Source organism: Phyllostomus hastatus, unplaced genomic scaffold (genome assembly GCF_019186645.2).
Source record: "Phyllostomus hastatus isolate PE091 unplaced genomic scaffold, TTU_PhHast_1.1 phas_scaffold_129, whole genome shotgun sequence".
Taxonomy (NCBI): domain Eukaryota; kingdom Metazoa; phylum Chordata; class Mammalia; order Chiroptera; family Phyllostomidae; genus Phyllostomus; species Phyllostomus hastatus.
The window spans coordinates 27,393,283-27,416,179 of NW_025334009.1; the positions used below are offsets into that span (position 1 = coordinate 27,393,283).

A 22,897-nucleotide genomic window follows, 5' to 3' on the forward strand; every position below is an offset into this window, starting at 1 on the left:
ATTTGGGACTCATTAGTATATGTAGTCAGGAGATCTGTAGACGTGGTTAATATCATCCACTAAGATAAGTTAAGGCTCGCTTCTCTTTAAAAGAAACTCATTATCGCCCTGGCTGGCGTGGCTCAGTGGATTGAGTGTGGGCTGGGAACCAGGCATCGCGGGTTCAATTCCCAGTCAGGGAGCATGCCTGGGTTGCATGCTATGGCCCCCAGCAACCGCACATTGATGTGTCTCTGTCTGTCTCTCTGTCTCTCTGTCTCTCTCTCTCTCTCTCTCTCTCTCCCCCCCTTCCCTCTATAAAAATAAATAAATAAAATCTTAAAAAAAAAAAAAAGAAAGAAACTCATTACCGGCAAATTACATTTCTGGAAATACAGCAACTGTGTAGATTAAAATGAGCCTAAAATTAAAATGCTAATCACCTATATAGGATATTTGACCACACTGTAAGGCTCTGAATCAACAACTGATAATGAAAGTTTTTATTGATCACTTTTAAGATTTTGTATACTAAATAATAGGGAAAACCGTGTCTAGATGTGCGACAACAAATGAAGCCATAGACTCAAACTTGAAGACATTTGCTGTGGAAGTTCCATATGGGGTCACACTGTGCTCACCAGCTTCGCCCCCGCTCCATCCTCAGAACTGTGTCTCGTACAAACCTTAGTACCAAATGTCTCCTTACTCAGTTACATTGATAACTTTGTGGTGCCTTAGAGCTAACTTTCTTCTACCAAAGAAAGGAATAATTACAAAGGAAACATTTGTTTTGACTTAAGAGTTTTCAAAATTCACCTGTTTAATTGACCTGTTTTTTCTGCAGTGGACTGTGACCCTCAAAGAAAAGTTGAAAACGACAGTGTCAGTTCATTCAGCACATCTCTTTTGGGCACCTGCTCGGAGCCTCATTCATGAATCTGCCTCATTTAGATTTCCCAGCATATCAGCACTTAACTCTTACAAAAGTAGATTTGGACTTTCCTCTTTTTCTACTTATTAGAATTTTCTGAATCATTTTAATTAACCAATTTATTATAAGGCAAGTAATTGAAAATATATGTAAAGATGAAAGTCTTTAGGCTTATTTCCTTATATGAGTGAAATGAGTCTCAGGATGTTTAATTTTTTAACTTTATCTTTTAATTCCAGGTTATACCCCAGCTTTGGCCTGTGCTCCCAATAAGGATGTGGCTGACTGCCTTGCTCTCATTTTGGCCACCATGATGCCTGTCTCATCAAGTAGCCCTTTATCATCCCTGACATTCAATGCCATTAATCGTTACACTAACACCTCAAAAACGGTCAGCTTTGAAGCCTTGCCCATCATGCGGAATGAACCTAGCTCCTATTGCAGTTTCAACAACATTGGCGGGGAACAGGAGTACTTGTACACCGATGTGGATGACCTCAATGACTCCGATTCAGAGACCTACTGAGAGCTGAGCTGGAGGTCTTGAGGGAAGAGTTCTGACACTGATGCTTCAGACTGTGCTTTTTCAGGGAAAAGGCGCTTTTTTATTCACGTACAAATTCAACCTAAGAGGAAAGATCGCAGAGTGAGCGAATATAAGAAATGTGGTGACATTAGGAAGAAGAATTTTAAAGGCAAGTTTTGCAAAAGGAACTTCTAAAGTCTTAAAATAGACTTGACCAGAGGAAAACACTTTGCTGTTAGATTGCTTTGTGGAATTGTTTAATTTGGTTTTGCAGTGCCAGGAGTAATTCGGGACACTGTGCACCCTGATCTGCTTACATGAGCAACACTATTATAAAAGAAGAGATGAGGACACTAGACTTAAATGTTATCAATAGAACTACAACTAAACGTAAGGGCAATACAGTGTGTGGTACAGTAGGCATTGTGTGCACAGCAAGCTGCCAAAGGACCAAATAATCTGAAGGTGTTTCAATGGGATGCCGTTTTGTGGGAACTGGAGTAGGTGAAATGAGACCTTATCTAAACCAAACTTTAATATTTCTGAAAATGAAGCTGAGATTTGGTTTTAAATGTTGATTTTTTTTAAAGAAAACATCTGAAAGCCTTCAAATCCTGTATAAACATGAGAGAAAGCAGATGTATTTTTACATTTTTTTCTTTTACATAAAAGTTTTAAAATCCAAGTTTTATAATGTTAGAATTGAAAGCCAGCTGACTGAGTATAGTCAGGGTGGAAATACTTAAGATGCAGACATGAGATAGGTTGGGGTCAGGCTGTTGCTCAGTTTTGAAAGTTTAGGTTTTAAATTGAACTATTTTTGTTTGAAAATGTAAAGAATTTCCTAGAAGAACATTGCAGAAAATCAAAAATCAGATTATTTTCGCCCCATTGTAGTTAAGTGGTCCTGGGGAAGTTCTCGGTCAACCTCACTGCTGTGGGTGGCACCCCTTCACCACCCAGCACTTCTGTGCCCCCGCCACGGATCGGGGGCTTCCTGTTGTGTTTTGTGAAGACTCAAACCCTGTTACCGACAAATTAACATGTCCAGATCTCTTGGAGATTATTTGCTTGTTGGGCAAGATCTAAAATACTAAAATCTTTAGGTCCTATTCAGAGTTGGGAGAAAGAAGCAATTGCCTGCCAAACTGGAAAAGACTACCTTTTAAGATAACAGTGAGAGAGAGAGAGGGAGAAAGCTGATATTTAGGCTTTTAAATAACAATGTACATGGTTCTGCTTTTCCTGTAACTGTCACTTTCCCAGTGAGAATGATTTCACACACGTAGGGGGTCTTACAGGTCTGGGTAAAGTTCCATAGATTTTCACAAAATGAAACCCAATTTTATTTTATCCTTTTTGTATTGTAAAACTGGAAACTTTATGACATTGTAAATTATCAGCTGGTTTTTCTGAATATAAAGTGTGAAAACACAGAACAGTATTTTGATCTATTTGATAATTTTGTGGGTTTTTTGAAGAATTAATGAGCATGTACATAGAAATAGTGACTGCTTGAATACTGTATTTACTTGCACTCTTTCAGTACATCAAGATTCCTGTATATTTTAGAGTATAATAAAATACAGATGTGAGTTGTATTTAACGAATAATGTATTTGTATCTGTGCATATTCCCTAAAAATCTATAAAGTTTCTAGGGCATTGACTACTAGATTTTAAGCATTTTTTCTAAAATATTTACAGAAATTATAAATGTAATCCTCCATCTTTCCTTTATAATGTAAAAAAGTCATGAAAGATCCTTCCTAATTATTAGTGGTAGGAAGGTGAATATGCATTTTAAAGACAACAGATTACATTTTCTACTGTACCTTTTGAAAAAAGAAAAAACTCAAGAGGATTCTAAAAGTATACATATGTGTGCTTTCTCTTTCCTTTTAGGAATTCTCTTCTGAATTCCCTGAGGGAATTTTCTAGAATCTCAGAATTGAAAGAGACCTGAGGTTCATCCAGTCTAACCTCTTAACAAATGCAGGAGTCCCTTCTACAAGGGTGATCTTTCCACCTTGAACACTTCCAGTGACTCTACCTCACCAAGCAGTCCATTCAGTTGTTGAGCAGCTCTAACTGTTAGAAAGGTCTTCCTTAGATGGAGTGAAGCCTCCCTCCTGGCAACTTTTGTCCTCGGGCCGGGTCTGTCCTCCGAGAGAACACTGAGAATGTTGAAAGGCTGAATCTCGTGCTCTCTGCCGTGTCTTCTCTTTTACAGGCTGTTTGACTCATCTGCGCTGATTTCCAGAAGGACTCATTAGACGCTCTGTTAGATTTTCCACATCTATTGAAATCCAAGGTGTAGCTATAAAGTAACAAGCTGTTTTTAATTTATCCTCACACATATCAGAGCTGAGATCTTGCATCACTTTGTGTAAATGATGCAATTACTGAAAATATTTGTGAGGTGGTTCTTTGGATTGTTTGCCCACTCAGAAAATTACCTATGCTATTGCTCTGGGATCGCATTTTGCAATAGTCTGTGTCCCGGCTTGACCAGCCACTTCCTTTGGTCTGTGCCTGCTGAGGGGAACCCGAACCCCAGTAGGGATTGGACAGCATTGGTATTGTTGGGGTCAGTCCTTGGACTGCTTGGATGAATGAACACAGCACCACAGTAAGTTCCTTTATAGTTACACCTTCTATGTCAAAAGCATTTGTGTCCTGCTCTGTACTGGTTTTTAATTCTCAACAGACCAGAAAAGCCTATTTGCTTTTTTAACTTCTGCATGAAAGATGACATCTGAAATATCTGATGTGTATTTTCGTAAAACCAGCTTCTGCTCTAGAACTACTTTGGGGGAAGTGGTGGTTAAATAGCAAATGGCCTCCTTTAACAAGACATTCAGATCAAACAGTGCCATTTAGTTCAGGAGATCTCTAAGTGTAGCTGTCAATTTGGGGTTTAATTTGGCTTATATTGGAAACTTTTAAATAAAAGTTTTTTAATTCAATAAATCAAGTGTCTTTTTTACATGCAAACTTCTTTATCTTTTAATGTCTAATTAGTGTTCTAACTAATTCTTTAAAAACTTGAAGTTTCAATAAAGCTGTTTTGGAATTTAGATGAACCTATCTAAATGGGTTTTTCATATGTGTACATGTGTATGTATATATATATACATACACATATATATGTATATGTAGATTATATATATAATCTCCATTGAACATATATTTATTGCTTGCCTGCCATATGCTTGAGAGTGGGAATGGGCAGAAAGCGAGCCTAGAAATTGTGGTCCTGCCTTTTAGGAGCTCACACACTATGGAAAGTATAATGAAGTAATTTCTCCTTCCATATACCTGGAAGGAGAAAGTATGACTGAAGTAAAGATGAACTGCTAGGGAAGTTCAGAGAACAACCAGATCCCTTTGGGAAGGAAGATCCAAACAGGCTTCATAGGAGAGGTGATGTTTAGGCTTTGGCAAACATTGAAGCCTTTGGCAAACATCCCTTGAGTACATACTCTGCAGTAAGCACTTTTTTAAAATACTGGAGCTATACCAGGAATATGATAAAGCTTATAAAGTCCCTGCCTTCAGGAACCTCATATTTTAGGGAGACAAGAAAAATTGGCTACCTGAGATTTAATGTAGCAGGGATGGGGGCGTGGTTCAGGGTAAAAGAACACCTTGCCCATTTATGCACTAGGTGATTGCAGAAAATGTTTGATAACAAGACACCATATAATTTTGCTGAAAAAGTGGGAGAATGTTGAAGCAACAAACCATTAAAAGCAAGAAAGGATAGAGAGATGTGTGCTAATCCACAAAAGCAAATCTGAGAGTTCTGTTGAGGTTAAGCAAGAAAAAAGGCATTTATGCTTTTGTTTGTTATTTGTTGTTTTGTTGGGTAAGTGAACCCAAGATAATCATTTGTCATGTGAAGACAGAGGACCTGGGTTGATTGAATGTGTCTCTTGGATGCCTGCTGGCTCAGCCGTCCCCAGTCCATAGCATGTAACTTGCTTCGCCTTCAGCTAAAATGGAAGACGGCACAACGCTTGGGGGTGGACAGGTCAGCACTAAGCTCTGAAGCTTGGTCTTTATGCTCATGTAATAGTTGGCCACCTCCCAGAGTGGGAAGTTGGTTCATTGCCGGTACCCAAAGTAACAGCAGGTGCTGCTGAGGAATGTTGCCTCAGACCTCATAGAAAATGCATTTTTTTACATTGACCATAAATCTGTCACTTGATGTCCTACCCGTGTAACCTGGTTTGGGCCCCCATGTCTGCCACTAAGGTGGCAGGACCCAGCAAGCATGAGAGAAAAATTAATTGTTGTAATATTTATGGTAAGAAATGCCAAAATCTAAGAGAATATGAATGAAGAGGATTCAAGGAAAAGGGGTTCCTGGAGAAGACCTTTGCCCCTCATGTGTACATTCCAGTGAGTGTGTTGGGGGCATGGGAAGAAAAGCCATCAGCTGCCTTCAGTAAGGTGCCCGATAAGAATAGGCCTAAGACACTGCAAATGGTCAAATAGCTTTTACCAAGTGATGTCAGTGAAAGTGGCAGAGCATGGACCTCTAAATCTTGGTAAGAACGGTGACCTTCGCGACATTTTAACTTGTTCTAGTTGTGTCCTGCCAGCTCTGCGATAGCCTTGACAACAAATAGCCAACATTCCTGGCACAGCCTAACAGCCACCAGAGGGAATGAAGCAAAGCTAGAGATCTTTCAAAGCCTCGTTCTCAAAGAATTAGCATTATTATATCACCATCTGGAAACTATTATACACCATGAGTATCCCTTATGAATACAGATGCAGAAATCATCAAAAATACTATCAAACAATCTATCAACACACAATTATTTATACCAGGCCTAAGTGGGGTTTATCCCAGGAATACAAGATAAGTTTCAACAAACTGAATTGATGTAATACACTGTCAACACAATGGAAGGAAGGAAATGCTTGATTATTGATGGAGAAAAAGCATCAGACAAAACATCCTTTCACGATGAAACAGCACTAGGAATAGAAGAAAACTTTCAACCTGATAAAGAGCATCTGTGGAAAGCTCACAGCTAACAACATACTTAATGATGAACAACTGAAAGTTTTCCCCATAAGATCAGGAACAAGACAAGGCTGTCCACTCTTACCACGTCTACCCAACATTGTGCTGGATGAAAGGCCTTCCCTGAATACTTACGGTAAAGAAGAAGTATATTGAAAAGGAAGAAGTTCAACACATTTGTAGATGACATACTCTTGTATATTGAAAATCCTAATGCAGGGGCGTCAAACTCATTTTCACCAGGGACCACATCAGCCTTGCATTTGCCTTCAAAGGGCCGAATGTAATTTTAGGAAAGTATAAATGTGACTACTCCTTAACGGTGAAGCAAGAGTTCAGCACTCCTGCCAGGTAGAAACAAGGTGGAGACCCAGAGCAGGCCTGCAGGCCTTGTGTTTGCCACCTGTGTCCTAAAGGATCCACCAAAATGTGCTGGTAAGTTCAGCATGGTTGCTGGATGCAAGATCAATATATAAATGAATTGTATTTTTATACACTTGCAGTGGACAATCTGAAAAATGAAGTTAACAATCACTTATCATAGCATCCCCCCAAAACCTTGGGAATAAATTTAATGAGTCAAGTATAAAACTCGTACATGAAAACTACAAAATATGATTGAAAGAATACCTAAATAGAAAAACGTCCTGTGTTCATGAACTGGAAAACTTAATACCATCCAAGTGACAATATTCCCTAAGTTGATCCATAAATTTAATACATTGCCTATTCAACATTCCACTGCCTTTTTGGCAGAAATTGACAAGCTGACCTACAATTCCTATGGACCTGCAAAGGACCTGGAATAAATAGCCTGAACAGTTTTAATGAAGAAGAGCAAGACGCGTGCTTCCCAGTTTCAAAACTTACTGTGAAGCTACAGCAATCAGGATAGTGTCCTTTCTTAAGGACAGACATACAGTTCAGCAGAATAGAATTGAGAGAAATAAACCCACAAGTCTTTTGGTCAATAGATTTCAAAACCAGTACCAAGAAAATACAATGGGGAAAAAAATAGTCTTTCAATAAATTGGGACAGCTAGATGGTCACATGCAAAAGAATGAATTTGGACCCCTATGCACAAGATAACAAAAATTAACTTTGATTGGATCATAGACCTAAACGTGAGGACTGAAATTCAAACACTTAGAAGAAAACGTAGCTATAAATCTGTGACCTTGGAGTAGGTATGGTTTTGATGCCTAAAGAACAAGCAACCAAAGGTAAATTAGACTTTACCAAAATTAAAAACTTGTCTACCAAAAGATACTATCAAGAAAGTGAAAAGACAACAGAATGGAGAAAATGTTTACAAATCAAATGTCTATTAAGAGTCTATCTAATAGCCAGAATATGCAAAGAACTACAATAATGAAGAGACGAACAATTCTGTTTTTAAAATTGGTATAGGATTTTAATAATTTCTTTAGAGAAGATACACAGATGGCCCGTAAGCGCTTGAAAAGATGTTCAATATAATTAGCCATCAAGGAAATGCAAATCCAAAGGATGGCAAGAAGCCACAGCCACCAGGATGGCTATAATTAAATAAAATAGGCCAATCAGCATTAGCAAGGGTGTGGAGAAGTGTAAACCCTCACACATTGCCAATAGTGACGTAAAAGGACACAGGTCCCATGGAAAATAGTTGGCAGCTCCTCAAATAACTAAACCTAGACTTACCATGCAACCCAGCAATTGCAGTCCTGCATACATACCCATGGATTTGCAAACACACACCTGTCAGCACACAAATTTTGCCTGAATGTCCACAGAAGCATTCTTCATAATAGCAAAAAAGGGGAAACAACCCAGTCTCCATCAACTGATGAATGGGTAACCAAAACCTGCTATATCCATACAAGGAAATATTATTCAACCATAAAAAGGAACGAAGTACATGCTACACGCAGATGAACCTTGAAAACATTATGCTAAGTGAAAGGCAGCTGGAATAAAAGGCCACCTCTTGTACGATTCCATTTATACAAAATGTTCAGCCCTGGCTGGTGCGGCTCACGGACTGAGCTCTGGCCTGTGAGCCAGGTCACCGGGTTGACTCCCACCCAGTCAAGGCACACGCCTGTGTTGCAGGCCAGGTGCCCAGGTGGGGGCTGTGAGATGTTTCTCTCCCAGAAGCATGTTTTTCCACCTCTCTCCCTCCCTTCCCTTCTCCCTGAAAATAAATAAAATCTTCTTTTAAAATAAAATGTTTAGTAGAGGTAAATCCATAGAGATAGAAAGTATATTAGCGGCTGGCTGCCAGAGGATGAGAAGGAGGGGCAGGGAAGGTGGCTGCTCTTGGTTATGGGGTTTCTTCAGGGGACGATGACATGCTCCCAAAGTAGATGGGGATGGTGGCTGAGTGACTGTGAGTATACTCAAAACCATGGATTTGTACACTGCAAAGCAGTGAATTTTATGGTATTTAAATACAGCTCAGGAAAATGTGGAAAAGCAGTTATGACATTCGAGGCCACTGGAAACCCGAATACTGAGTAATTGGCCATGTTAAGGAAGTATTGTTCATTTCTTCTGGGTGTGATACTGATTATGTCATTATGCTTTTTAAAGTAGTCCTTTTAAAGAAAGGTACTGAAATATTTACAAATGGAATGAGGATGATGTCTGAAATTCGCTTCAAATAACATGAGCCTTCACATCCCAAACTGTCTGGTAAACTTCCACCTCGTGCTCAGGGCTGTGAAAGGTAACCAAGCTGCCCCTGAAATCAGATTTGTCTTGCACCTTGTTAATAGAAAGGGCCCAACGTCGAAATGCCACCTGGTTTGTGGCATTTCATTCACCTACTACCCATCTCACAAACCCAATTTGGGAAATAAGAGGGTCAGAGCTAAAGAAATTACGGTGAAATTAAAGTATTTCATAAATATCTTGAATATAAATGAAACAGGTAAAATAAAATGTTCCCAAACATTGCTCCATTGAGTCAAGCCCTGCCAGAACTATGGCACTTACCAATCAGTAGCTATGCAACACTGGTCCAGGAACTAACCTGAGTTCTTTGCAGTTTGTTTTTCAGACCTAAAGCCACACTGCAGACCAGAGACAAACTCAATACCTGGTTGGGAAAGCCCCTTCCTGCACCCCACACACTGGTGAGTGCTACACAATCCCAGAACGCTGCACTTCCTGACATGTACCCAGACATCAGTGTTCCAAAAAAAGGAGGACTGCTAACCTACACCCTGATTGGTTAACCCCAGCAACTTCTATGTTCTCAAGTAGGAAAAACCCGTCAGCCCCACATCTTACCGCATCCCAGCATTCTCACCCTCTGGGGAGCCTCAATAAATCTGCTTTTGCTTTGATTAGTTTCCTGGTCTAAATTCTTTTATGTCAGGAGATAACCCAAAGTCGTTAGTGACATTTATGCTGTGCTGGGTGCTGGTCGTCTAGATGAGAGTGGATGTTTTTGTCAATTGTGGCTCTTAAAAAGGCAACAGCTGAAATAGTTTTCTAAAAACTGAAGTCCTTATATAGAAACATTTTATACACATGCATTTTTAATTAGAAAAATAATGTCTCAGTCCTGGCAACCTAGCTCAATTGGTTAGAGCATCATCCTGATACACTGAGGCTGAGGGTGTCATCCCCAGCCAGGGCATGAATGCATAAATTGGAACAACAGATCAGTCTCTCTCTCTCTCTTTCTGTCTTCAATCAATCAATAAATAAAAATGTTTCAAAATGATGTTTTAATGTTCCAAAATGGTGTGGTTCAGTGGGTTGAGCACTGGCCTGAGAATCAGAAAGTTGCTGGTTCAATTCCCAGTTAGGTCACATCCCTGGGTTGCAGGCCAGGTCCCTAGTTGGGAGTGTGTGAGGGGCAACTGATCAATGTATCTCTCACACATTTCTGTTTCTCTCCCTCTCTTTCTCCTTCCCTTCCTCTCTCTCTAAAAGTAAATTTAAAAAAAAAAATCTTTAAAAATGGCAAATATTAATTGAATCTAACATTTTCAGCAATTCTTCCCATATACTCATTCAACAGCCTTCCCTATCTGTACTACCTCTTTTGTGTTTCCTTCTCACACACGTTCAACAATCATTACTTTAGACTGCCTCCAAATTTTGATGGTCACAAAGAACAAGGAAATATAAAAGTAGATGTAAACCTATTACATACTTACCATTTCAGGGAAGGCCTATGGAAAAATTCAGTTTTGTTTAAGCGGCAATGTTTTGCTTATAAAACTGAATTTAGTAAGAGTTACTATTGAGTAAAGAAAGCATGTGTCAGTTTCACATCAACTATATCTAGGGACATTTTTCTTACCACAAAGTAATACAGTATAGTAAAAAAGTGAGAAAGATGAGCACAAAGGATAAAACAAAACCATCCATCATCTCACCACTAAGAAATCAAAAGAAACACTGAAAGTGATTTTATCTTTCTAACTATGAATATGAGCCATGTTGTCTAGATGGGGTTATATTATATATTATGTTTGTAATTTGGTTTTTTACTTGCTATATCATAAATTTTTTCCATGTCAACATATTGTATATAAATACAAAATAATAAATATGTGTGGTGTTTAATAGCTTCCTAGTGTTGAAGCTATTCCTAGTGTTGAAGGTGCCCTTTACCTTTATAACCTTGATTCAAGCATCTGCTTATAAGAATAGGTGCTGAGAAGTTTGCTCAGTCTCAGCCCCAGTGGAATTCACCACCCGGCGGCGAACTGCAGAAAGGGGCAAACACACAGAACCCCACTAGGTTCGTGGAAGGCAGCAGAGCTGTGTGGTCAAATTGATGGACTTCAGAGGCAAACAGGCCTGTCTCTGTGACTTTTGGCAAGTTACACAGCGTCTCTGAGGTCTCCTCAAGCCTGTCGAATGCAGGTGAAGCATTCCGTGGTCTCCGTGAAGATCAGATGAGTTGACGGCCTCCACGTGTTTCAAGGAAGGGGAGTGACACACGGCAGGCACTCCGAAAGCCATCCGCATGCACACTGCCTGGGTTCCACACCGCGCTCACACACACAGGACAGCCTTGGGCCCGCTGTTTAGCCTCTGTGCATAAAATGGGAGCAATAAAGCTATCTCAGAACCATTGGAAAGGTCACATGTCACTATGCCCGGCAATGGGAAGCACTCAGTAAATAAAAACTGGCATCAATATAGCAGCCTTCTTTGAGCTAGAATTAAAATTAGACCACAGATTCTTTTTTTTTTTTGCTTGTTTAGTCTTTTATTTTTTTACTGTTGTTCAGTTACAGTTGTCCTTTTTCTCCATTGCTCTCCCCTACCCCATCCCCCTTCCTACATTCAGTCCTCCCCATTGTCCATGCTTGTGAGTCCTCTATTTGTGTTTCTTGTTTGCTCTTCCCCTTCTTTCTTTAGCCTTTTGTTTCTTATTACTCAAAAAAGCATTGTTTACATTTAGATTCTCGACTGTGCGCGTGCCTTCAACACTTCGCCAACAATTTTCTGCTGCTCACTCAGGGAAGCGCTGTAGCTTCTTGCTCCTGTCAGGAACATGCTCAACACACTTGGACCCCACGGCCCTGAGGACATGGGCGTTCGCTTTAGCCAACCTCACTCACTAGAACATTAGGTCTCAGAGCACCAACTCCCCGAAGTCGGCCTGGGGACACGCCACGCGCAGATTTCGGTGCCTTCCCCACCTTCTTGGTAAAAAGGTAAACAGTTCTATTCCCAGGGGCTCAGGGCAACCTAGTTTCGTTAGAGGCTGTGCTGTAGCCTGTGGTGGGGTGGCAAATGCTGGACCTCTGTGAACACAGTCTCCAGAAGAGCCGCCCACAGATTTTTTCACACCTCTCCCACCAGTGGGTGGGGCCTGTGTTTCCTCCCCTGGACTGTGGGTGGGCTCTGTAGCAACTTTACCAATAGTAGTCGCAGAAGTGCCACATGCCCTTTCCAGCCCCAGCCAACCGGGGCTAGCAGCTTCTCCTTCCAGTCTCATTCTCTCAGGAAAGCCTGAGGTACCCTGTTTGCAGGTTGACTCTCCTGAGACCATCGCGCTGGAGGAGCACGTGGAGAGGCCCAGCGGAGCCTGCCAGCTGCCGCTACCCGGTGCCGGCCTGATGCCTAACCCACAAACCCTGGAGCAGACTAAAATGGTCATTTCAAGTCATTGAGTTTCAGAGTAGTTCCCCGTTACTTAGCAATAGATCATCACAACACTGATTCTGAAAGTCGGAACGTTAAACAAAGAAGCTGAGAAGGGGTGGGGAGCCCCCAGCAGGGGGGAGAGATGATTCATGGCACACATTCTCTGTTTTACAGTGTTCTATAAAAAGAGCTTCCCTGTCTGTGTGGACACTGTTTACTTCCTTATTTACTGTTAGAAACAACTGAGGGGAAAGAATGAACGTTTCCGAAGGCGTTTGAGCTAAAACCTTCCTACGGAGACGGGACCACAGGCCTATGAACAGCAGGCAGGAGAGCTCAAGGTCTCAGCGAGCGAGGAGGAGGCGAGGCCTGGCCCACGGACTCTCAAGCTTGTGCTTTAAAATTGCTTCTTAACTTTTTGTTTTGTTTTGTTTGTTTGCTGTGCTGCTGCTTTGCAGGAACAAATCTGGTGCCATTTGTCCACGTTACACATTCAACATACATTGCCCCTCTTAGGAAAGGTCTGAAACAGAATTTTACAGGGGCCCAGAGATGGGCGGGGGGGAGGCGCAAATTGTGGCACATTAATTACAACACAGTGAAATTCTTCATCCTTTTCAAATGCATTCATAATGCCAAAATAATGGCTCTTCTTCTATTTTTGTCTCTATACTCCTTCAACCCATAAGTATCATTCCGTGCATCACACCCCAGCGTGTTAACACTCAGCAGTTTAAATGAAATGCACATTATGATCCCAAGATGTATTCTCTGCTCTTTTTGTTTTTTTGATGACCAGGAAACAATTTGGACTGCAACTGTTCTTTGAAGACACATTTTTATAAAAAACAAAAGGCTTTTCTGTAAGGGTATCCCCCCTTTTTGTGATGTGTGTAATAGTCTTTTAAAAATGGATGTAAGGGGGATGGGTGGGCGGGTGGAGGTGAGAGAGGGTATGGGGGGATAAATGCTAATGGGAAAGTAAATAAAAGTATTTAAAACATAAAATTTTTAAAGAGAATGCAAAACTACATTAGAAAATGTTAAGTTTAAAATGAATAGTCCCAAGGAATGACTTTTCCCCCTTAAATTGCTATTTACTTATTTTTGTATAAATTTTATAAATTATTTTTTCTTGAATTGCTGTTTATTGCGGTCCCTCCGTGAGTCCTCACAACTGGTCCTGACGTGTGACTGACTTCGGAGGAAGGGGATCCCGGAAGCCGGCCAGCAGCAGTGAGAGGAATCACTTTAATCCCCACAATGCCAGCCCCCCACCCCCTGCTTAACACCCTCCCACCGCAGCCCTCGAGGCGGGCACACCGAGGCCCCGCCTCCCATTCTGACGTCAGAGCTCCCTCACTTGCCATTGTGGCTACGCTGGCCTTTTTCAGTTTTCAACAGTTTAGTTCTTCAAATGACAAACTTCTATGGTTGATAAAAATCAGTTCTGGCTATCATTTGCTGCATAACAAATTACCTCAACACTTACTGACTTAAAACAACAGTTATTTTGCTCACAAATCTGCAATTTGGGCTGTGCAAGGGAGGGGAGGGAGGCTTGTCCCTGCCCTGCAGGCCTCAGCTGGGACAGTGAGTTCACCAGGGCTGTGGGACCTGCGTCAGCTGGGAGCCCCACTAGGGTTGAGGGTCAGGGGCCTCGATTTTTCTCCACGTGGGTTCCAAGGGTGAATGAAAGCCTCAGGAGAGAGCCTACAGGAGCAGTATTGTCAACCATGACCTAGCTCTGGAAGTCACACAGCGTCACCTCTCTGCATTCTGGTCATTGAGGCAGCCACAAAGTCCTGCGCAAGGTCGAAGGAAGATGCACAGACCCCACCTCTTGATGGGGACTAGCAAAGTTTTGGAACAGCAAGTGAAACTGGAAATGTCATTGCAGCCATTTTTGGATACAGTCTGCCACAAACATCGTCACTGGTGTGTGTGTGTGTGCGGGAGGTGTCAGTCCTGTCTACATGCGCACAAGGGAATAAGCTCTCTCTAAAGGTTACAATCTTTTCTTATGTGATTCTGCCTGCTCCACGATTTCCCATAGAGGGCTTTACACAAAGCTAATGCTTAATTATAGCCTGGTTGTGTGTGAGTTGGAAGACATGCACGGTTGAATCAACAATTTTTTAAAAACTAGAACCCCTAGAAAATATCTTATTTTAAAACCACCTGCACATAATTTTCTCTGTCTTTGCTCATCCAGGTGTCCCTCGGAACCCTATGGTTTTCCAGACAGCGGTGTGAATTCCAACCACCACGGCGCAGCACTCAGCGATCACGCAGAGTGCGGATCACTTACACTTCCGGTAGGTATATTTAGAGTGTGAAAGTGAGAAAGGCGGCGTCTGTGCTTCAGCGAAGCGGTGTCTCGGGTTAACACGTCAGGGCCCTACGGCAATAGGCTCGGGAGTCAGAAGATAAACTGCAAACCAAGTCCTGCCGCTGAAGGGCACGAAGGGCACGGCGTCCCGGGTTTCATTCTGCCCCAGTCAGATGGCAGTCTTTCAGAAGATGCGAACACTTCAAGTATTGGAAGGCGAGTCATCAGGCTTGCACCGAAGGTTCAGTGCAGTGGAAGCTTCAGACAGACACCCAGTAAGCATAGAAACAAGCAGCAACCGCTACATACGTTCGTCATTTAGGATGTCGAAGCACCAGATTAAAAGAGCATTCCTCTGTCAGCTTTCTCACACTGGAACTGAATAGAGGGATTATTCTCGAAATAATTGTAAATAAATTCATTCATTTAATAAGCTTTTTGCATTCACAGGAAGCCTCCCATGAACCTTCAAAATAATATAGAACCTGATAAAAGGTAGGTTAATTTAACTGTAAATTATATTTTCTTATTAATTTGGCCTTGGTTAAACAAAAGTAGAGCAATATCTTTGGATGACAAAGAGTCACCCAGAAAGGGTAAAATGGGTTAACAACTAGTAGGAGAGGAGGGGAGCTGAGAGTTCTGGGTGGGTAATCTGGAAACTCTGCATTGGTCCTGGGGTGGGAATTGCACATTCCAGCTTCGTTGCTGGGGTCCGCTTAGCTTTGGGCAGGGCACTTCCCTCCCAGGCCGCAGTGTCCTCTTCTGTAAAATGGGCACCCTTGCCCATCTCACGGCCTGGTGTGCCGGGCTAATGACTAGGGCCTGCACACCTGCTTTGGGAAACGCACAGCACTAGAGCTGGGGCCTCACACTTGATCAGGATCAAGATCCCCCAGAGGGTTTGTTAGACCATGGATTGCTGGCCCCCCCCACCCCCCCCCCACCCCCCGCCCCCTGCGAGTCTCTGATTCAGCAAATTGGTGGGTGGAACCCAGGAAGTTGTATTTCTAACCAGTTCCCACGTGCTGCAGGCAGGCGCAGGGCCCTCCTTTGAGAACCACTGGTCTGCATCACTCCACACTGGCGGGTGACTCTCTGCCTGGGGTGTGTCTGTGACTTCTTATAAGGACCCTAGTCACACTGAATTAAGGGGCCACCCTACTCTAGTATGACCTTAACTTACATCTGAATCACATCTACAAAGACCCCATTTCCAAGTAAGGTCACATTCTGAGGTCCTGGCGGTTAAGACTTCACAATTTCTTGGGGGGAACACAATTACCAAAACACCCTCCAACTCCAGTGAAACCTTCAGCTCAGCACAGCCCCAGCCGGCGTCTTGGCTGCAGCCTCTTGAGAGGCCCTGGGCCAGAACCACCCAGCTAGTCCACACCCAGCTCCCTGACCACAGACACTGTGTGGATAAGTCACGCCCAGGACTGTTTGAAGATGCTGATCGGCTGAGTGTTAAAGTAACTGTTGTGGGGGATGAGGCCGCTGCCACGAGGAAGGGGACCAGGAAATGAAGACTCAGGCCCCCGTCCTGCTCCCAGACCTTCCTGTCGCAGCAGCATCTGTTTTCAATCTGGGCCTTTTTGCTCAGCACTTCACACGACTAAAACTTTGTTAAAAGTTTTGCAATACATAAATCAACTTTGTTGAGAAAACATTTGTTCATGTATGTTGGAGGGCTGGAGTGTGGGTGTTGGAGCATTTCCGAATTTCAGGGCAAAGCAAAGCGGCTGACTCACCGCTGCCCTTCTCGGAGCCCCGCTTCTGGGCCTGGCCCCCAGCCTGGGCCTGCAGCTGGCGCCCCAACTGGCTGCTCCTGGGTCAGGGGCCTACTCCCAGTCCAATGTGCGATGGACACAAGGCACTAAGCACGCCCACCTGTGGGTGAGGGGCGGCCCAGGGAAGCTGCCCCTCAGGAGCGGCCGCAGGCAGGCTGTCCCCTCGGGCGCTGCCTGGGCGCCAGAACTGGACCAGACGCGAGAGAGTGGGGCGTGGTTCGCTTTCTCCAGGACTGGGCCCTTTTAAGTGCTGCAGACGCCCAGCTCATTTGGGTCTCACTTCCCCTGCAAGGAGAACCGCAGACTGGCCCAGCTGCGGCTGCACGAGAGACTGCGTGGGCCAAGCCGCTTCCCCTAAGGCTGATGGAGCCAAAAATACATTTGATTTCCTGCCTCGATGTTATTGTCAAGATTGCCACTTGCTTCCTGAATTTCAGGATCACAGTTGACAAAAGCATATCACAGCCATTAGTCATAGGTGTATTTTTTTTTCCAGAAAATGATTTATTTTACGCATTTTCCCCCTCCTCTACTTTGTTCTGCCATCTGGCAGCTACTACTTTTTGTTGTAAAAACCATTTTGTTAAAAAAAATCCTTTTGCTTTACCGCCCTGGTTTCGTTCCTCCTTGTTTCTATGTTATGAGTAATTAGCTCTAAATTGTCAGTAGGAAGTCACTAAGGAAAGTTGTAGGTGCTCCGTTTGGAAGGGCAGAATGTGCATCCAGCAGGTGCTCTGTAAATGTTGACTGGGCCAAGTAGTAGTTCCGCCACGTCTGTATTTAGGACTAGCCTCTTGGTCTCTTTCTCAGGCCGATTTGAATCATCTTCACATGAAGCAACAATATGCATTTTTAAGATGATTTCTGTTCCCTGGGGTTTGGGCAAGGAAGCTACATGGGTGGCAGCTGGCCACATCCGGAGCCACGTGGTCCTGCCAGCTCAGCCAGCCACTGTGGTCTGCACCAGGGAGGGCAGGCCAGCCCCGTCAGCGGGTGGGAGAGGCCCCACTCCCACTCCAGGGCATTTCCCAGGGCTTCCTCAGGAATCCGAGACGTTCCTGCTTACTCCCTGGAGACGTGACTCATTCCAGGCCTTTGTGGGCGAGCAGTGAGTCAGCGGGGACTTCGCCTCTTTCCCACGTGGAGTATTCAGGGCACGGTCCACGGATGAGAAAACCGAGGCACAGTGAGGTGTAAACAAGTTGCCCCAGGCCTGTGTGGTGAAGGGTCAACAGTGAGGCCAAGGCAGTAAACCTGGCCAGGCTGACTCTAACACCTGCGTTCTTTCGTAACCTGCCTAAAATTTCATTTTTTACTTCATATAATTACGTTCATGCATACATTGTTTCTAAAAACCCAATTTAAAAAGGGGACTATAACTAGCCCTGGCCGGGCTGGCTCTGCTGGTTGGAGCGTTGTCCTGTGCACCAGAAAGGTCTCGGGTTCCATCCCGGGTCAGGGCATGTACCTAGGCTGTGGGTTCAGGCCCCGGTCTGGGCATGTATGGGAGCAACCAGTCGATGTTTCTCTTTCTTATCGATGTTTCTCTCAAATCAATGAACATATCCTCGGTTGAAGATTAAAAAGGGGTGGGGATATAACAAAACAATCACAACACTGAGGCAAACCACAGGTGGCTAATTATCCAACCTCTTGAAAAATTATTCATTTTCCACTTAAAAATGATTGAAAACAGTTACTAGGCATAGACTCAAAATGACTTTGAAATGTCAGCTATAAATAATGTAGAAATGAGTGGCCTACCAAAATCTTCACACACTGAATGTGATGATTCTGCATCTGAAACTAGTGTGTGGGAGGGCCTGGCTCTGTACCTGGTGGGCTCTCCAAAACACCTGTGGAGTGCTTAAATAAATGAAGGACTAAAGTGGGCCACCCTCCACAGCAGTTCTGGCAACTTCTCTGCCAGAGGTACAGTGCCTCTCTGCAAACGGAAGGCCCTTCTTGGCTGGGGGTGGGGTGGGATTGACTTCTACCAGCACCATTCCGTCCTGCCCAGGTGAGCAGCAGTGAGGCTCTTGCCAAAAGCCAGCATGATGAAGGTCCCTGGACTCCCTGGGTGAGACTCATTGGGTGGAGAGACTATTACACCTTCCCACCACTGCCCATCTCCTGTGCCTTTTCCAAGCGGCTCTCTCCCTGGGGCACTGTGCTCTTTCCCCCGGGCACGTGGGCCCCGCTGCACACATTCCATTCACTGGCAAAAAGGCAGAGGTGAGAAAAACTTCCTTTCTGTTTCCACAAGCTGCTTCCAAATCCACAATCCTGGTGTGGCTGGTGGCTCTGGTGCTACCATTTCCTCTGGATAGAATGCTGGTCGACCAGAGTGGGCAGAGGGCCCCATGGCAGCCGTTTCCATAGCAGCGTTTGCTTTGCGAGTTTGTTATTGCCTTAGAAAAGGTTCGAGGTCCTGGGTGTTGCTGATCAACAAAAACCAGGAAAACACATACACCGCTGCTCTGCGGGGCTGTGCAACAGAAACTGTCGCTTATTTCATCCTAGTTGTTTTTTTAAAACCCTCACCCGAGGATACATTTATTGATCTGAGAGAGGAACACCGATATGAGAGAGAAACATCAGTCGGCTGCCTCCCACACATGCCCCAATCGGGGACCAAACCCTCAACCTAGGCATGTGCCCTGATTGGGAATCGAATCCACAACCTTTTGGTGTACAGGACAATGCTCCAACCAACAGACCCTCCCAGCCAAGGCTGTGTTAGCTCTGCAAGCAAACTGCGTAGTGAGAGATTTAGTAGAGAAAGATGTGGCTTGGCAAAGATAACTGTGGATAGAAAATACCAGAAAGTGTCTCAATGATTTGCATGTAAGAGGAAGAGACACTGGGTGGAACCTGCCTCCCCTATTTCTTCCCAAAGCTCCCAGGATGGGCAGAGGTGGTCCCAGTGCTGTGAGCTGTGGGCTGTGCAAGTTCAGGGCTATCCACACGGTGGCCAGCGCCCAGCCCCCACTCCCCTGAGTCCCTCTCATACAACCGCCCATACAGGGCTGCTGTCACCAGACCAGAGGACAGTCTGCTCTTTCTCAGGAAATAGTGGTCGTTCTCCCAGCCGAGCTGGTCAGGGGTCTCCAGGGTCATGCCTGAGGTCAGTAACAGAGGGAAGATATAGGGAGTGCTGAAGTTCCCCCACAGGTGGAAGTCAAACATCCCCGTGGCCTCTGTGATCTCCTGCCCGCAGGTGTCAAAGCTGAGACCCCCACACTTGACCAGGGCGCAGACTTGCACATAGTAAGTGCCGTGCACAGTGTGAAGGCCATCAAAGACCCCCAGGGCATACAGCTCTTCAGACAAAGTGGGCCTCTGGTACAGTAAGTAACAGCAGAGGCCGTTGGCACAGACGCGGAGAGAGCCTTCCTTTTCCCAGACGGGGACCAGGGTGAAATTGTCATACATCATCTCGGAGTGAAACGTGGGAGGAGCGTTCATGTTCCATCTGGTGGCTCCGTCACAGAGGACTTCCTGAGAATCCCTCTCGCAATATGGGTCACCTGCCAAGATTTTTAAAAATTTACTATGGGATGGGTCCATTGTATCTGTGGCGTTCTCTGTACCAACGAGACGCTGTGGGTTTCCGTCTACCTGGGCAATTATAAGGTGGCCCGTGACGTGTTCCATGTCGTGGTGCCAAACGGACTTCAGGGGTGAGTGTATGCCACTTCCGGTCATGCCCAAGGACGGCTGGTGGATGTTGGCAGCCAGGAAGTTGACGCCAAAGGCCATGGCGAAGGCACTCTGAATCTGAATAGCCGCCAGGAGCGGGAGCTGGTTCATCCAGGCGGCCGGGAACACGATGTGCTTCACCGCGCGGTCTCTGAGCAGCGAGACGGCGGGCTGGAAGAACAGCACGTCAAAGCAGGTGAAGACGCCGAACTTGCCAGCAAAAGGGGTATCGAAGGTAACGTGATCCACCTGGAAAGGGGCGTCAAAAGCCGCCTCGAAGTAGAGGTTGTGCTTGCGGTAGCGGTCTACCAGGGTTCCATTGCTGCTGAACACGACGTCTGTGTTAAACTGGTATCTTCCATCCCGGGGGCAGCGGGGGTCACTGCTCTGACACGGCTGCTTCGTCCCGAGATTGGCCACCAGGAACATGCGCCCCCTCGCGGCCATGCAGCTCAGGCGCTGGAGGACCTAGAGGGGAATAAGGAATAGATAAATGTGTAAGTAAATGGCTTTATAAGATCCTGCGTTTTGCCTTATAATTTTAAGGTAGAAAAGGAGCTATACTATGTCCATAATACATAAATAGCTATCGTAAATCCAGTAAAAAGCAACCACTGCTGAAAATGTTATAGGATATGAAGAACTCACAGAATAAATAAATACAAATGGCCAAGAAACATCTGAGAAGATGGTCAACTGTATTAGTTCTAAGGAAATGCAAATCAAAAATGCAAATCAAATAATGATGAGCTATATTTTTCACCTTCATAATATTGGCAAAACTTCAAAAGATTATTCAACTTTTACATTGACCAAAGGCAGGGAGTATACATATACACTGGGAGTATAAAGTGAACTCAAAATCTTTTAAAGGAAAAACTTGGTACTCTTTAAAATAATCTAGGAGGAGGCTGGGGGCATGGAGGGTTTGAGCAAAAATGAAAGAGGGCACTCATGGATGCGGACAGCAGTGGGTGACTTCGGGGGGATGGGGTGGGGGAGGTGGGGGAGGGTGAAGGGGGATAAGTGGTGAAGGAAGGAGACCTGACTTGGGGGGTGAACACACCACACAGGGTACAGGTGGTGTGTTGTGGAATTGTGCACCTGAAACCTGTATAATTTTGTTAACCAGTGTCACCCTGCTAAATTCAATTAAAACATTTTTTTAAATGTGCTTATCCTTCTAAGAAATTCCATTTCTAGGAATCTCACCTGACAGAAAAACTTAGACATTTCACAATGTGAACAAGGATATTCATTGAGACACTGTTTATAACAGCAAGAGTCAAACAAAGAATAAGCCTCTAGCATGCTAACAGAGAGGGTGTCGACTATAACATGCACAGAAAAGGGGAGATGTACTTGGGGCACATCAAATCGCTGACAGCAGTTTCTCTAGCAGGAAAGCAGGACGAGGGCTGGGGGTGGCAGCAGTGGCTTTCATTTCCTTTTTGTCTGTTCCACAAGCACGTATCCATGCACTTCCTGTGCAGCTAGTGAACAGAACCACCCACAGGCTAGAACACGCCTCGTGCATCAGACGTTCTTTAATGGGTGCGTGTGGCATGTGCAGTGCGTGTTTCATTTTTAGGACCTCAGGCCGCCCTTTCAGTTTCACTTAACATGTCTTGGCTCTTGGGCCCTGGCTCGGTTCATCTCTGGTGCCTTCGGCCCACCAAGGAGGAAGTCTGGGGTGTTCACACACCTCCGTGTCGTCAAATCGACGGGGCTCCAGGCACGGGTTCCACCTGACCACCCGGGGAGATGGCATGAAGTCCAAAAAGGGGTAAATGGATGTTCTCGTAAAGTTGAATCCATGGATGCCGTCTTCCGGAAACACTATAATCTGTACACCCTGTAAGTGGAAACCATCAAAGTATGTTGTCAGATAGTGGGAAGTACCACTTCATTCATGCATTCATTCATTCATCTGGGAGCCATCAAGCAACTGCTCTGTACCAGGACCAGAGGCTAAAAAACGGCAGTTGAACGCTCATCGGGGATCTTAGTCTGGGGGAGGCCATCTCCCGTGGCCTAATTCTGAGGGAACAAAGACAGAGTCCTCTGGGATGACCATGTGCCCAGGGGCATGTCCAGGGAAGGAGGCTAAAGGGGGCAGGAGTTTGCCAAACAAACGGTCAGGGGTTCGGAGTTCTTGGTGGTGCCGACAGGGCCACCTGGAAGAGGTCTTGAGTGCTGGGCTCATGAACAGATGATGTAGCACCTCTAGTCCCTTGGTTTTTAACCTTCACTGTGCATTTAAATCAGAGGGACTTCTGGGGAAAAAAAAAAAAACCACACACACACACACACACTTTGTGCAGGACCGATGCTAGGGCCCACCCCTGGAAAGCTGCTTCAATGGACTGTGGGCAGAGCCCTGGCAGCAGCGTTTGTTTAAACATCCCCAGTGATTCTAATGTGCAGCAAAGGTTGGCGCCCACTGGGCTGATGCTGACAGCAGCACAGAAACGAGGGCCTGCTCTAA

General features: G+C 44.6%; 2 protein-coding genes across 16 annotated transcripts in view; one reads left to right on the forward strand and one right to left on the reverse strand.

Moving 5' to 3' along the window:
• Nucleotides 1-4,411, forward strand: part of ANKRD28 (ankyrin repeat domain 28) — a 177,224-nt gene extending 172,813 nt beyond the window's left edge. For all 9 annotated transcript variants that reach the window (XM_045856627.1, XM_045856629.1, XM_045856630.1 and 6 more), the window contains one exon: nt 1,153-4,411. In XM_045856627.1, the coding sequence (XP_045712583.1) occupies nt 1,153-1,439 (287 nt within the window). In that variant the 3' untranslated portion in view covers nt 1,440-4,411. The remainder of the gene's footprint in view (nt 1-1,152) is intronic.
• Nucleotides 4,412-17,188: 12,777 nt separating this feature from the next.
• Nucleotides 17,189-22,897, reverse strand: part of BTD (biotinidase) — a 31,977-nt gene continuing 26,268 nt past the window's right edge. For all 7 annotated transcript variants that reach the window (XM_045857135.1, XM_045857134.1, XM_045857136.1 and 4 more), the window contains 2 exons: nt 22,115-22,264; nt 17,189-20,877 (listed from right to left, as the gene is read on the reverse strand). In XM_045857135.1, the coding sequence (XP_045713091.1) occupies nt 19,591-20,877; nt 22,115-22,264 (1,437 nt within the window). In that variant the 3' untranslated portion in view covers nt 17,189-19,590. The remainder of the gene's footprint in view (nt 20,878-22,114; nt 22,265-22,897) is intronic.